Raw genomic sequence first — 12,417 nt, forward strand, 5'->3', positions numbered from 1 at the left:
CTGGCTGACACGCGAATCAAGGCCCGCCCCTGTGGCTTCGCTATTGGCTGAGGGGAGGCCTTCCGGTGTCCCACTTCCGTTTCTTGCTGCGCGGACTGGGAGTCGCCGGGGTCGGTGAAGGTGAGTGGGGTTCGGGCGCGCAGGGCTGGCGTTCGGGCGCGTTCCTCTGCTTGGTCGCGTCCAAGCAGCGCCTCCAGCCGAGAACGCCGTGCCCTCGGCTGAGCCCGCTTGCAGAGCCCCGGGTGTGGCTGCCGATCTTGGCTGCGCGCTCCCTCTTCACCTTTCCCTCGCGCGAGGTCGCGGAGGCGGACTGTCTCCTTGTCGGCGTCCAGCGCGGCGGCCGCGGACGTCCGGCTTCGGAGTCGGGGAGCTGTCCCGCGGGCACCGTGTTACCTGGAGGGGCGTTCCGCGATGGGGCGTGTCCCTGAGCACCTGTCCTAGGCGCTGGGGCCTAAGCGTCGAACGAGAGGACGGCAGCCTCGTAGCGGTGGCTCCTGCTTTCCGCCGGCGCGCCGGGCGCCTCTGAGCGTACTTGGTTGTCTGGCGGCTTCAGAAGTCAGCCCCCTGCGGCCGTCATCCCTCCTTTCCGCTCCGGGTGGGTTAAGTAGGAAAGGCCGGAGGTGGCGGGTGTTTGACAGCTTTTTATTTAAGACCTCCAGGAAGACCCCCCCCCCTTTGTGATCCGCTCTATAGATTGTAAAGTGCTTTTTGACCTTTCAGTCTTCGATCGGACCCTGGTCTTGTTTGACTCCGTGTGTGTGTGTGTGTATTTATTTATTTTAAAGGTTACTCACTTAGCATTTTCTCCCGCTTTCGCATACATACTGCGAGTGCGTAGCACCGCCGGTGCTGCAGGTGTACTGGGGGGAGGAGAGGGGTGGGTGGAGAGCCCCGTAGGTTTGTGTAAGACTGCAGAGCCAGCTGACCGGCGCGATTTCGCTCGATGCCTCTGAGAGCCTGAAGTGAGCAGGGCTGATTGTCCCCGGCTCACAGGTCGGGGAGTTCCAGCCCACAGTCGGCTGTTTAGTCCTTGTGGAAACGTACGTGTCAGGTTCTGTGCACTGGAGAATCATTAAACACGATCTGAGTGGAAGTAGATTAAACGCTTAAAAATTTTTTTTTATTTATCTATTTGAGAGGCAGAGTTACAGACAGTGAGAGGGAGAGACAGAGAGAAAGGTCTTCCGTCCGTTGGTTCACTCCCCAGATGGGCACAATGGCTGGAGCTGCACCGATCCGAAGCCAGGAGCCAGGAGCTTCCTCCCGTCTCCCACACCGGTTCAGGGGCCCGTGGACTTGGGCCACCTTCTACTGCTTTCCCAGGACATAGCAGAGAGCTGGATAGGAAGTAGAGCAGCCGGGACTCGAACTGGTGCCCCTAAGGGATGCTGGCACTGCAGGTGGAGGATCAACCAACTGTGTCACAGGGCCGGCCCCTAGACTCTTTTAAAAAAAATTATTTATCTAGTGGCCAGTGCTGTGGTGCAGCTGGTTAAAGCCCCAGCCTGCGGCTCCGGCATCCCATATGGGCACCAGTTCTAGTCCCGGCTGCTCTACTTCCTATCCAATTCCTATCCTAACCAATGGAAAGAAGACCTTTTTCGCTGTCTCTCTCACTGTCTAACTTTGCCTGTCCAAAAAAAAAAAAAAAAAAATTATTTATCTAATTAAAAGTAGAATTCCAGAGAGAGGGGGGAGACAGAAAGATCTTCCATCCTTTGGTTTACTCCTCAATGATGCAATGGCTGAGGCTGGGCCAGGCCTAAACCAGGAGCCTGGAGCTTCTTCCGGTTCTCCCACATGGATGCATGGGCCGTCTTCCACCGCTTTCCCAGGTGCATTGGCAGGGAGCTGGATCGGAAGTGGAGCAGCCGAGACTTGACCCGGTGCCCATATGGGATGCCGGTGCTGCAAACAGAGGCTTAGCCTACCAGGCCGCAGTGCTGGCCCCAGCTCTTCAACTGTTACGCAGTGTGTGAACTTCTATGGTAGCAGTACTTCCAGATGCCTGGAGGCAAGAAGTAGAGAGCCGGGCTTTTAGGCAGAAGTGGGAGTTGGGGCTGGGGAAGGGACAGGCGCACGGGAGAGAACGTGTATGCGTGTGCCGAGTCGGACCCCCTGGCTTTGGGGAGCTGATCTCTCTCTGATTAATGCCCGCCCAGCACTCATGGGATGTGGACCTGTTCCTTTGAGGACTTGCACGTCGCTGCGGTGCCCTCCCTCCCCGGATTCTCTCCTGTCCCTGGGGTGCCCTCCCTGCAAGGGTTCTCTCCGAGAGGCTGTTGTGATCAGACCATTTTATTTTTCAGGATCCACGATGGCGGGGCGCAAACTTGCTCTAAAAGCCATCGACTGGGTAGCTTTTGGGGAGATCATACCCCGAAACCAGAAAGCCATTGCCAACTCCCTGAAGTCCTGGAACGAGACCCTCAGCTCCAGGTCAGTACGTTTCTAAGAGGGAGCCCTGTACTTGGCCACAGCTCGGTGTTTTGGGATGACCCTGAAATTCTGATACCTTCCCGACAAAGAAGAAACCCGTGCGTTTCCCAAATAAAAACAGCGCTTTTGCATTTGCGCGATGACCCTGCTGAGGCTGGCGCCGTCAGGAACAGGGTCTCGCCCTGTGGGTTTTCTGCTGCTCGGGGAACAGTCGTAACTTTGGCTTTCCGCTGTGAACAGGTTGGCCACTCTCCCCGAGAACCCCCCAGCTATCGACTGGGCCTACTACAAGGCCAACGTGGCCAAGGCCGGCTTGGTGGATGACTTTGAGAAGAAGGTGAGCTGCAGACAACCAGAGCACTGATCTGGAGAAGTGGTTTGTGGGTGGGGAGCAGGAGGTGGGAGATGACAGGCGGGGAGGGTGGTGGTGGGGCTCAGTGCTTAGAAACGTACTGGGCCTGCGGTGGGTGGGAAGGCCCGGCACAGCCTTGGCGCGGGCGACGTCGGGTTGTTTCTGTTTTTTCACTGTCCCTTACAGCCGTAATTGATCATTTGGTACTTGGGCTTTTTATTTATTTTTTATTTTTAAGATTTATTTATTTATTTGAAAGAGTTACACAGAGAGACAGAGAGGTCTTCCATCCGCTGGTTCACTCCCCAGTTGTCTGCAACGGTTGGAGCTGCACCAGTCTGAAGCCAGGAGCTTCTTCCGGGTCTCCCACATGGGGGCAGGGGCCTGAGCACTTGAGCCATCTTCCACTGCTTTCCCAGTCATAGCAAAAGGAGCTGGATGGGAAGTGGAGCAGCCAGGGCCCGAACTGGCGCCGATATGGGATGCCGGCACTGCAGGTGATGGCTTTACCTGCTACGCCGCAGCACAGGCCCCAGGTACTTGGACTTTTTTAAAAAAAGAGAGACAGAGAAAGAGCTCTAGGCTACTGGTTTGGTGCCCAAATCCCGCCAGCAGCTGGGCTTGGCCAGGCCGAAGCCAGAGAAGCCGGGAAGTCCGTGCAGGTCCCCCAAGTGGTTGGCAGGGACCCAAGTTCGTGCGCCCTCATCTGCTGCCTCCCAAGTGCCTTAGAAGGAAGCTGGATCAGGAGTGGAGGGGCTGGGACTTGGGTTGGCGCTCCAGGGTGGAACACACGCATTCCTAGCACAGCCCCAACGGCTGTCCCTGTTACCCATCTTTAGTCCCAGTACCAATGAAGAAGTGTGTGGAGGGCCTTTTCTGTGCCAGGCACGGCCCTAAGTGCTGGGGCTGTACAGAGAGCAGTCTGCCAAGGCGACCATCTCTCTGCAGTCAGTCCTGTGAAGTTGCATGTAAATGAGAAATCAGATTTTCATTAGAATGCAAAAGGGCGTGGTCAGCATCCCATTTGGGCAGGGTTTGAGTCCCAGCTGCTCCACTTCTGATCCAGCTCTCTGCTGTGGCCTGGGAAAGCAGTAGAAGATGACCCAAGTGCTTGGGCCCCTGCACCCACGTGGGAGACCTGGAAGAAGCTCCTGGCTCCTGGCTGCAGATCGGCGCAGCCTCAGCCATTGTGGCCATTTGGGTGGTGAACCAGCCAATGGAAAACACCTCCCTCCCTCCCTCCCTCCCTCCCTCTCTCTCCCCGTCTCCCCCTCTCCCCCTCTCCCCCTCTCCCCCTCTCCCTCTGCCTTCCTGCCTGCCTGCCTTCCTTCCTTCCTTCCTTCCTTTCTTTCTTTCTTTTTCTTTATTTGACAGGTAGAATTAGTGAGAGAGAGAGACAGAGAGAAAGATCTTCCTTCCGTTGGTTCACCCCCCAAATGGCCGCTACAGCCAGCACACTGCACCCATCTGAAGCCAGGAGCCAGGTGCTTCTCCTGGTCTCCCATGCAGGTGCAGGGCCCAAGCACTTGGGCCATCCTCCACTGCACTCCCGGGCCACAGCAGAGAGCTGGCCTGGAAGAGGGGCAACTGGGACAGAACCCGGTGCCCATATGGGATGCCGGCGCTGCAGGCAGAGGATTAACCAAGTGAGCCACGGCGCTGGCCCCCAACTCTGCCTTTCAAATAAATCTTTAAAAAAGAATAAAAGGTTGCTGGGGTGGGCACTTGGCACAGTGGCTGAGAAGCCTGTGTTCCCCACTGGAGGCCTGGGTTTGAGTCCCAACTCCACTTCCAGTCTCAGCTTCCTGCTGGTGCACAGCCTGGGAGGCAGCTGACGCTTCAGTACCGGGGTCCCCGCCACCCGTGTGGGAGACCAGATTGAGTTCCTGCTTTGGCCTGACCCAGCCTTAGCTGAAGCAAGCACTGGAGGATCGAATCAGTGTTCACAGACCTCTCTGTCTGTGTCTGTCTCTCTGCTTTTCAAAAAAAAAAAAAAAAAAGTTTTTAAAAAGTGCAGGGTGCTAGGAGGCTTCCTGACCGCCAGGCCCCTGTCCAGTTCAGATGGGCTCCGGACCCTCTCATCACGAGTCGCCCAGGGCCCCAGCGTGCTCCGTTCACGTCCTCCCACCACGACTGTCGGGGTGCAGCCTGGCTTCCTCGTGGGGCGGAGACTGATCTCGGGGGTGCAGCAGCGCTGAGCCCTTTCGTCGTTCTGCGTATGTGGTGACAGCGCGCGCTCCCTGTGTTTGCAGTTCAACGCGCTGAAGGTCCCTGTGCCCGAGGACAAGTACACGGCCCTGGTGGATGCTGAGGAAAAAGAAGATGTAAGTAGCGGCCGCCTGGTTGACCCGGATTCTGATCGCTCTGTGCGGCTTCGTGGCTGGGGTCAGGTGGAAGTAATGACATTGAAGATGGCGACACCACAGCCATAAAAAGGGACAGGTGGATGTCAGAATACGCGGAGCGAAAGAAGTGGGCAAGAAAATCAAGTACAGGCCCATGAGTCCACCTCTGTAAAGCCCCAGAGAAAGCTCACGGCTGCCTCGGGAGGGGCGGTGGGTGCTCCCTGTTTTGAGTGTGCGGTGAACACTTGCAGTGTGTCGAGTGGCTCGCCTTGAATACGTGCTTCCTAGGGTGTGGCCACCGTACCTCAGCAGAGCTGCTAGAAGAGAGAGTTGGAATCGGGTAGAAACATTCAGTCGTGGTCAGGTGCTAACTTAGCTCCGAAGCACCAGATGGCTGGACCAGGGAGAGTGTGGCTGGGCGGCCGGAGACCGGGACCCGTGACACGGGCGTTTCATAGGTTGCCCGGACTAGGACCTCGCTGGAGAAGCCTGGCCCTGCCGTGGAAGCAGGTGTCCCTGCACGGGATGCCTTGTGGGTGTTAGGGAAAGCTGTGGTCAGAGCAGCAGGAGGGTAAGAGCCGCCGGCGCTGGACTCTGGGCCTCGGGAGCCGGGGTCAGGCTGTTTCACAGAATTTCTCTGTCCTCTTGAAGGTCAAAAGCTGTGCTGAGTTCGTGTCTCTCTCCAAGGCCAGGATTGAGGCATATGAGAAACAGGTAAGAGGGACCACGGCTGTGCCTGTGGCATCTGGTGTCTGACCTGGCGGCAGATGGTGAGCGGTCTCTGGCCCTCTTTCCCTGTGCAGCTGGAGAAGATGAGGAACATAATTCCCTTTGACCAGATGACCATTGAGGACCTGAATGAAGCCTTCCCAGAAACCAAACTGGACAAGAAGAAGTATCCCTACTGGCCTCACCAGCCCATCGAGAACCTGTAGAACCGCGCGGGGCAGCCCTGGCCCTCATGTTCCAAACCCTGGACGTTAAAATAAAACCTACACAGTTCTGCGCATCTCGTCTCTCTGGTTGAGGGGCTCACACCTCATGCCCAAGGTGTTGCCGCCAGCAGTGGGCACTTTGTGAGAATGGGGGTAAGGCTGGAGCTGCGTCCGCGATCAGGCCGTGCAGGGGCCGGGCTGCTCTGGGCTGACCTCGCGCAGTGCTGCACTGGGCTGCGGCAGACGGGCCTCTGCAGCTCTCCTTGGGCCTCCCCTGTGCTTAAACCCACTGGTTCTTGGGCAGTGCTGCTTTCCGCCTGCCCAGTGGTGGTCGCAGACAGCCGGTCCACATTGCGGGTGGAGCAGGAGGAGTGTGGAAAAGGCGTACCACCGTCAGTCCATCTTTCAGTTCCCACTAACCCATCACTGCCGTTAGCGGCAACCCTGAGCCATGTCGGGAAGTGCGGGTGTTGGAGGCGAGGTGGGGGAGAGCTGCCCTTGAAGGGACCGCGGTGGGCCACCACTCACGGCTGGTTCCCAGACGTGAGAGTGATGGAAGAGAAGCCCCCCGACTTGATAAGGCCTGGGGTCTCAGGAAAGCCCACCCAGAGGAGGGCAGCGTGCACGAGCGAAAAGCTGGAGAGCTGGTGCCCTGCAGAGGCCCCGGGCAGCACGGTGACGCCTGGTGCCCTGCAGAGGCCCCGGGCAGCACGGTGACAGCTGACACCTCTTGAAGAGGAAGCCGAGGGGAGCCTGGCACCGGCACTCCAGGTGTGCAGCGAGGGCGGGGTTGGCGGTGGAAGGTAACAGAGGCTCGGGGTCTCTGCCGCCTGGAGTCCCTTTGGTCGCGGCAGTGAGAGCGGCTGGAGGTGTTCGCCGGGTATTCCTGAGGCCTTTACTAGCAGAGCAGAAGTCAGAGCCCTCCTCCCGGCCACCCCCGGCCGCCGAGTCACTGAGCCGGCACCCAGCCGTCCCGCTGCCTGACGGGACTCCCAACAGGAGTGAAGGTGGGGAGAACTGGAGAGAGATCCACCTGTTTGCTTGCAGAAGGCCATTCGAGGGAGGCACCCCCAGCAGCGGCCGGGCCTCCGGAAGCTCCTGTGGGGCGCCCCAGTGAACCCCAGTCGAGAAGACGCCCTCAGCGCTGGCGGCCGGGGACGCTTCCACACCCTTGGGGGTGGTTGGACATTTGAGCACCGCGCGTGCAGTTTATGCTAAAGAGAAAAGCGGTCACTTTGCAGAATTCTGCTCTGCAAGTCATTAGGGAGAAAAAAGATCATTACCGTATGGCAAAAGTTACAGGATAGGATAATTGAAAACAAAAATAGCATAGAGAAGCAAACAGAGATGAGACAACTTTCAAACTGGGTGAACCCGGCATCCGAATACAAGCTGCCCATCCTCAGATAGGTGGATGTGTCAAGGGTACAACTTGTTGCTCAAAACTCAAAACACCCTACGGGCTGGCACCCTGGCGTAGAAGGTGAAGCCTCTGCAGTGTCAGCATCCCACCTGGGTGCTGGTTCAAGACCCGGCTGCTCCACTTCCCATCCAGCTCTCTGCTATGGCCTGGCAAAGCAGCAGAGGATGTCCCAAGTGCTTGGGCCCTGCACCTACGTGGGAGACCGAGAAGAGGCTCCTGGCTCCTGGCTCCGCGTCAGCCCACCTCCACCCATTGCCTTTCAAATAAATAAACGTTTTCTTAAAATTCTTTCAAAGATTTATTGTTTATTTGAAAGGCAGAGTTAGAGGGGGAGAGAATCTTCCATCCACTGTTTCCTTCCCCACGTGGCCACAATGGCTGGGGCTGGGGCTGGGGCTGGGCCAGGACCAGGGACTCCATGCAGTCCTCCCACATAGGGGCAGGGGCCTGAGTCCTTGGGCCACTTGCTGCTGCCTTCCCAGGGCACTAGTAGGGAGCTGCCAGACTCGAGCTGGAGTGTGCGTGGGATGCCCGGCGTGGCAGGTGGCAGCTGACCCGTCACCACAAGGCTGGCCCCTACGCTATCTTTCTTTACTGTGTTTCAGGATAAATATTCCAAATTCACAAGGGAGAGTTCTTTATCAAATAGCCCAGTTAGCGTGAAAAGAAAATAAAACCTTAGGAAAACACGACTTGGGTGGACATTTGCACAGCGATCAGGGTGCCGCCTCGGGTGCCTGCATCCGGCCCGGCCACCTGCGAGGGGGACCTGGAGGGACTGCTGGGCTCCTGGCGCTGGCCTGGCCAGCCCTGACTGCTGTGGGGATTTGGGAGTGAGCTGGTGGATGGAAGGCCTCTCTCTGCCTTTCAAATGCAAGGAAAATGGAGTTTAAGACAATCGGGTGAAATGCGCGCTGCTCTGAGCGCTCAGGCTGCAGCGCCCAGGAGTTAAAACACCACCCCCGGCCCGAGTAGGACATTCGCGAAATAAAACGTTGTACCGAGCGAGGACGCGGCCGCGTGCACAAACGCGCGTGTCCGGAGAGGGACAGCCGGTAACCGGCCACGCATCCTCGCGGGGCTGAGTCCACGGCGAGTGTTAAAAGGCAACGCCAGGGCTCCCCCATGGCCCCTGGCGGCCGGCCGCGCGTGGGCAGCGGGCAGCCTCGGCCGCAGGGGCGATGCGGGGGGTGCTGGTGCCCTCGCGCCCCCGCCGGCCTCCAGGGAGCCCCCGGCCCGCGCGGATCCTGGCTGTCTCTCCCATCACGGGCGCCTGGGCTGCGTGGACAGAGCCCCGCCGCACTCGCCCGAGCCTTGCTGCGACGCACCCACGCACAGCGCTCGCGTGGCGTCCGCTCGTCCACGGGGCGCGCGTCTGCAGGCCACAGTCCCAACAAGACTGCCCAATGGGGCCAGGCTCCGTCCAGAAGAAAAAGAACATTAACCGTGACTGAAAAATGCGAGGAAACGTAGCTAAACGCTATTTGAGATGGAAGACTGCGCTGGTTTCATAAACAAATACAAAAATGCTAAATAAACTCGGCTCAGAGACCTCTCCACCCCAGATGGGACTCGAACCCACAATCCCTGGCTTAGGAGGCCAGTGCCTTATCCATTAGGCCACTGGGGCTTCACGCAACCGGCGCCTGATTACATGCCTCTTAAGCTGTGACGCCGCGGGCTGCGTGATGACGTCACCCAGGACGCCTCCGGGGAGCCCGCCGTCCGGGCTCTGTGTCTGAGGCAGGGCTCCGGCGCCGGCTGGCGGACGAGAACCGGAACGTACCGACCGACCACGGGGGACCCACGCGCTCTCCACGAAGGACCATGCACAGGCGTGGGCTTGCCCGCTGCCCCGCGGCGCCGGGCCACTCCCTGCGGGCCGCTGCGCGCCGCCACCGCGTGGCCTCACGGATGAGGCGTCCGACTGCGGGTGGGAATCCGCAGGTTCGAGGCCCTCCTCCGCCGTCGGCTTAGCTTCTGGGGAGCGAGCTGACCGGCCCCGGAGTCCGCTCCTGCCGCGGACCCGGTGGCCGCGCGGCCGTCCCGGCGGCACGGGCTCCGGCCACGCCATCACAGCCTGCGCGCGGCAGTTTTTTTGTCGCGCCCCAGTGGCCTAATGGATAAGGCACTGGCCTCCTAAGCCAGGGATTGTGGGTTCGAGTCCCACCTGGGGTGGCGAGCGCGCCCCGGTGCCAAATTTTCTTGCCAGGGGGCGCGGCCTCAGTGGTCACCCCCTCTGGCTGCGGAGCCGCCACGCGCCCGGAGTCGTGCGGTTCTGGCCGCACCTGCCCCTTATCCCTCCCTCCCATTCTCGATCCGAGAACCCTACTGGAAATTTACTCGAATGAAAGCTGGCGCCGGGGGCAGAGACCCGGTGACTCCCGTGCAAGCGAGTCGAACCGGAAGCCTGAGTCATTTCTAGAATCCCTGGATAAGGGGAATTCAAAAAAACGGAGACCCTACCCCAGGTGGGACTCGAACCCACAATCCCTGGCTTAGGAGGCCAGTGCCTTATCCATTAGGCCACTGGGGCCCGCGGCACGTGGCTGCGTGCCTGCTCTGCCCTAATAGGCCGTCCGCGCACCTGCTAAGCCGGCTCCGGAGGAGCGCGCGGCCGGGGGCGGGCGCGTGGGGTCCCACGCGGGAGGCGAGCGCACTGCACGGACACGCACCGTGGAGCCCGGGCGCCCCACGCGGGGGTTGCCGGTACCCCGCGGAGACGGAGGGCTTTCCCAGAGCTGATCGGAGACCCACGGTTTCAGGATAGAATGTACGAGAACAGACAAGCAGCGGTGGTGGAGCCGGACCGAGCCACGACGAGCGCTCCGGTCCGCTTCTTGGTCCTCGTCCCCGAGTCCGAGAGAGACCCCACCCACCCACCTCCCCTTAGAGAAGAGCTTCCCGGCCCCTCCGCACCCGCGGGGCCCCCCCACGCCCACCCACCCGGAGCCCCGCCCGACTGCGGACTCCGTGGTCCGTCCCCTCCGCGCCCGGTCCGTCTGCACAGGAAAGCCTCCCCGTCCGGTGTCCAGGCAGAAAGGACAGAAGGTCACGTGTCTAATGCTACAACCATACATAGGAAAGGCAGCAGCCGCGTGGAAATTCACCCTAACGCGTCTCGCCTTTGACGTGGTCAGAACACAGGAAGACGTTTATGATGTTAAACGCTGCGGTGATGAATTGTAATAAATCGACCTGGAAGAAAACTAAGATTTTTAAAAATTGATTCGAGTCCCGGCTGCTCCGCTTCCGATCCCGCTCCCTGCTGTGGCCTGGGAAAGCAGCGGAAGATGGCCCAGGTCCCTAGGCCCCTGCACCCGCGTGGGAGACCCGGAGCGCCTGGCTCCTGGCTTTGGCCTGGCCCGGCCTTGGTCGTGGGAAGTGAACCAGTGGATGGAAAACCTCTCCTCCCTCTCTCCCTGTTTGTAACTCTGCCTTTCAAACAAATTGAAACGAGGAGAGGGAGAGAGGGAGAGAATCTTCCACCTGCTCTTTCACTCTGGGCCATGCCGAAGCCAGGAGCCTGGATCTCCCCATCCGGGTCTCCCATGTGGATGACGGGTCCAAGCACTCGGCCCCTGCCACCGCTCTCCCAGGTGCGTTAGCAGGGAGCGTAGCAGAAGCGGAGCAGTGGGGACTCCAGTGGAGGCTCGCGTGGGGCGCTGGTGTTGCATGCGGAAGTTCTAACCGGCTGTGCCATGAGGCCCCCCCCCCCCCCCCCATGTAAAACAGGTTAAAAACCCATCGTTTCAATGAGTGCACGTCCGTGCTCCAGCCTGTGCGGGCATGGAGACCTCACCTGTCCCCCCAGTGATGCCGGCCACAGGGCCTTGGAGACATTGCTTCTCTGTCCCGAACGCGTACGGTCAGCTGGAAGGAAGCATTTTCCGCAGTCCTTCCAGTGCGTGCGTTAGTCTGCTGAGTGAGCAGGCAGGCGAAGTGCCGACAGGCCTCAGGTGCCAGCAGGTGCACGGCCACTTGGGTCAGGACACAGCGCCCCCCACCCCGGCAGGACCCAGCTCCTGGTGCGGAAACTTCCCCCGCCACTACGAACTTGTCTTCGCTTTGGCGTCACGAAGGAACTGCAGCCTCGTGGGGCGGCCGCTTTCGCTCAGCCCTCTTTGGGGGTCGCCTGTGCCTTGCGCCGCACTCAGCATTTTCTTTAAAGATCCGGCTCCGCTCTCTGCCCCCGCCCCCTTCGGTTTCTCTTCGCCTCTCTGTGTTTCTTCAAAGCGTTTCCGCGTGGCTTCACGTGCACCCAACGTCCTCGGGGGCCTCCGGGCCCAGCGCCGTGCCCCGGGTCACCCACAGGGACACCAACGCGGGTTCCCCAGGCTCTGCCTGGCCTCACTCACCTGCTCACCTGCGCCCCTCAGTGGCGGCCCGGGGCACTGCTCGGGTTCCATTTCTCAGGGCCCCCGGGCTCTGACACTTCTCTCCTCATCCCTGATGGCCGCTGCCCCGTGTCCAGCATGGGTTGCTGACTACACAGAGGGGACAGCTGGCTGGCCTGTGCCCACTGCCCTGCCGGCTTTCCTTGCCCTGTCCTGGGCAGACCCATACTCCCGACAGCCTCTCCAGGGGTCCAGCACCTGTCCTCCATGGGACCCCCTGGCTAGGCCCATCACTCCTGTGCCTCCCACAACCCACTGAGCCTGTTTTGTTGCTAGAACCGGGGTTCATCTTTCTTCTTGGCTTTTACTGTCGCCTGAGCAAGTGTCAGTTCTCCGGAAGACAAGGCTCTGCTGCCGGCTGGTTTCTGGCCCAGTGCTTGGCCCCCGGCACGTTTGCTGACCGAGTAAACGAAAGGAGGTCGCAGTGCTGGGCGGGCGCCTCGGCTCCGGCCAGCTGAGTGCCCTCAGGGCAGGGGCCTGTCCTCCACGCCCTCCGCAGAAGTCACAAAGGACTCCCACGAAGGCC

General features: G+C 60.1%; 1 protein-coding gene and 3 non-coding genes across 5 annotated transcripts; 2 read left to right on the forward strand and 2 right to left on the reverse strand.

Moving 5' to 3' along the window:
• The first annotated feature begins 67 nt into the window (after nt 1–67).
• ATP5PD (ATP synthase peripheral stalk subunit d) lies at nt 68–6,145 on the forward strand. 2 transcript variants are annotated; one of them, XM_002722947.6, is made up of 6 exons: nt 68–595; nt 2,310–2,439; nt 2,680–2,776; nt 5,044–5,115; nt 5,788–5,850; nt 5,940–6,145. In XM_002722947.6, exons 2-6 carry the CDS (start codon nt 2,318–2,320, stop codon nt 6,069–6,071), a joined length of 486 nt encoding a protein of 161 aa, XP_002722993.1. In that variant the 5' UTR covers nt 68–595; nt 2,310–2,317; the 3' UTR covers nt 6,072–6,145. The 2 variants fall into 2 exon arrangements, with proteins under 2 accessions (XP_002722993.1, XP_051694366.1); XM_051838406.3 differs by having other exon boundaries at nt 68–120.
• Nucleotides 6,146–9,051: 2,906 nt separating this feature from the next.
• TRNAR-CCU (transfer RNA arginine (anticodon CCU)) lies at nt 9,052–9,124 on the reverse strand. The gene has a single exon. It is a non-coding gene; the product is annotated as a tRNA-Arg (tRNA).
• A 475-nt stretch (nt 9,125–9,599) lies between these two features.
• TRNAR-CCU (transfer RNA arginine (anticodon CCU)) lies at nt 9,600–9,672 on the forward strand. Its single transcript has one exon. It is a non-coding gene; the product is annotated as a tRNA-Arg (tRNA).
• A 285-nt stretch (nt 9,673–9,957) lies between these two features.
• Nucleotides 9,958–10,030, reverse strand: TRNAR-CCU (transfer RNA arginine (anticodon CCU)). Its single transcript has one exon. It is a non-coding gene; the product is annotated as a tRNA-Arg (tRNA).
• Between the last annotated feature and the right edge of the window lie 2,387 nt (nt 10,031–12,417).

This window comes from Oryctolagus cuniculus, chromosome 17 (genome assembly GCF_051225735.1).
Source record: "Oryctolagus cuniculus isolate XC-2025 breed Fujian yellow rabbit chromosome 17, ASM5122573v1, whole genome shotgun sequence".
NCBI classification, from domain to species: Eukaryota; Metazoa; Chordata; class Mammalia; order Lagomorpha; family Leporidae; genus Oryctolagus; species Oryctolagus cuniculus.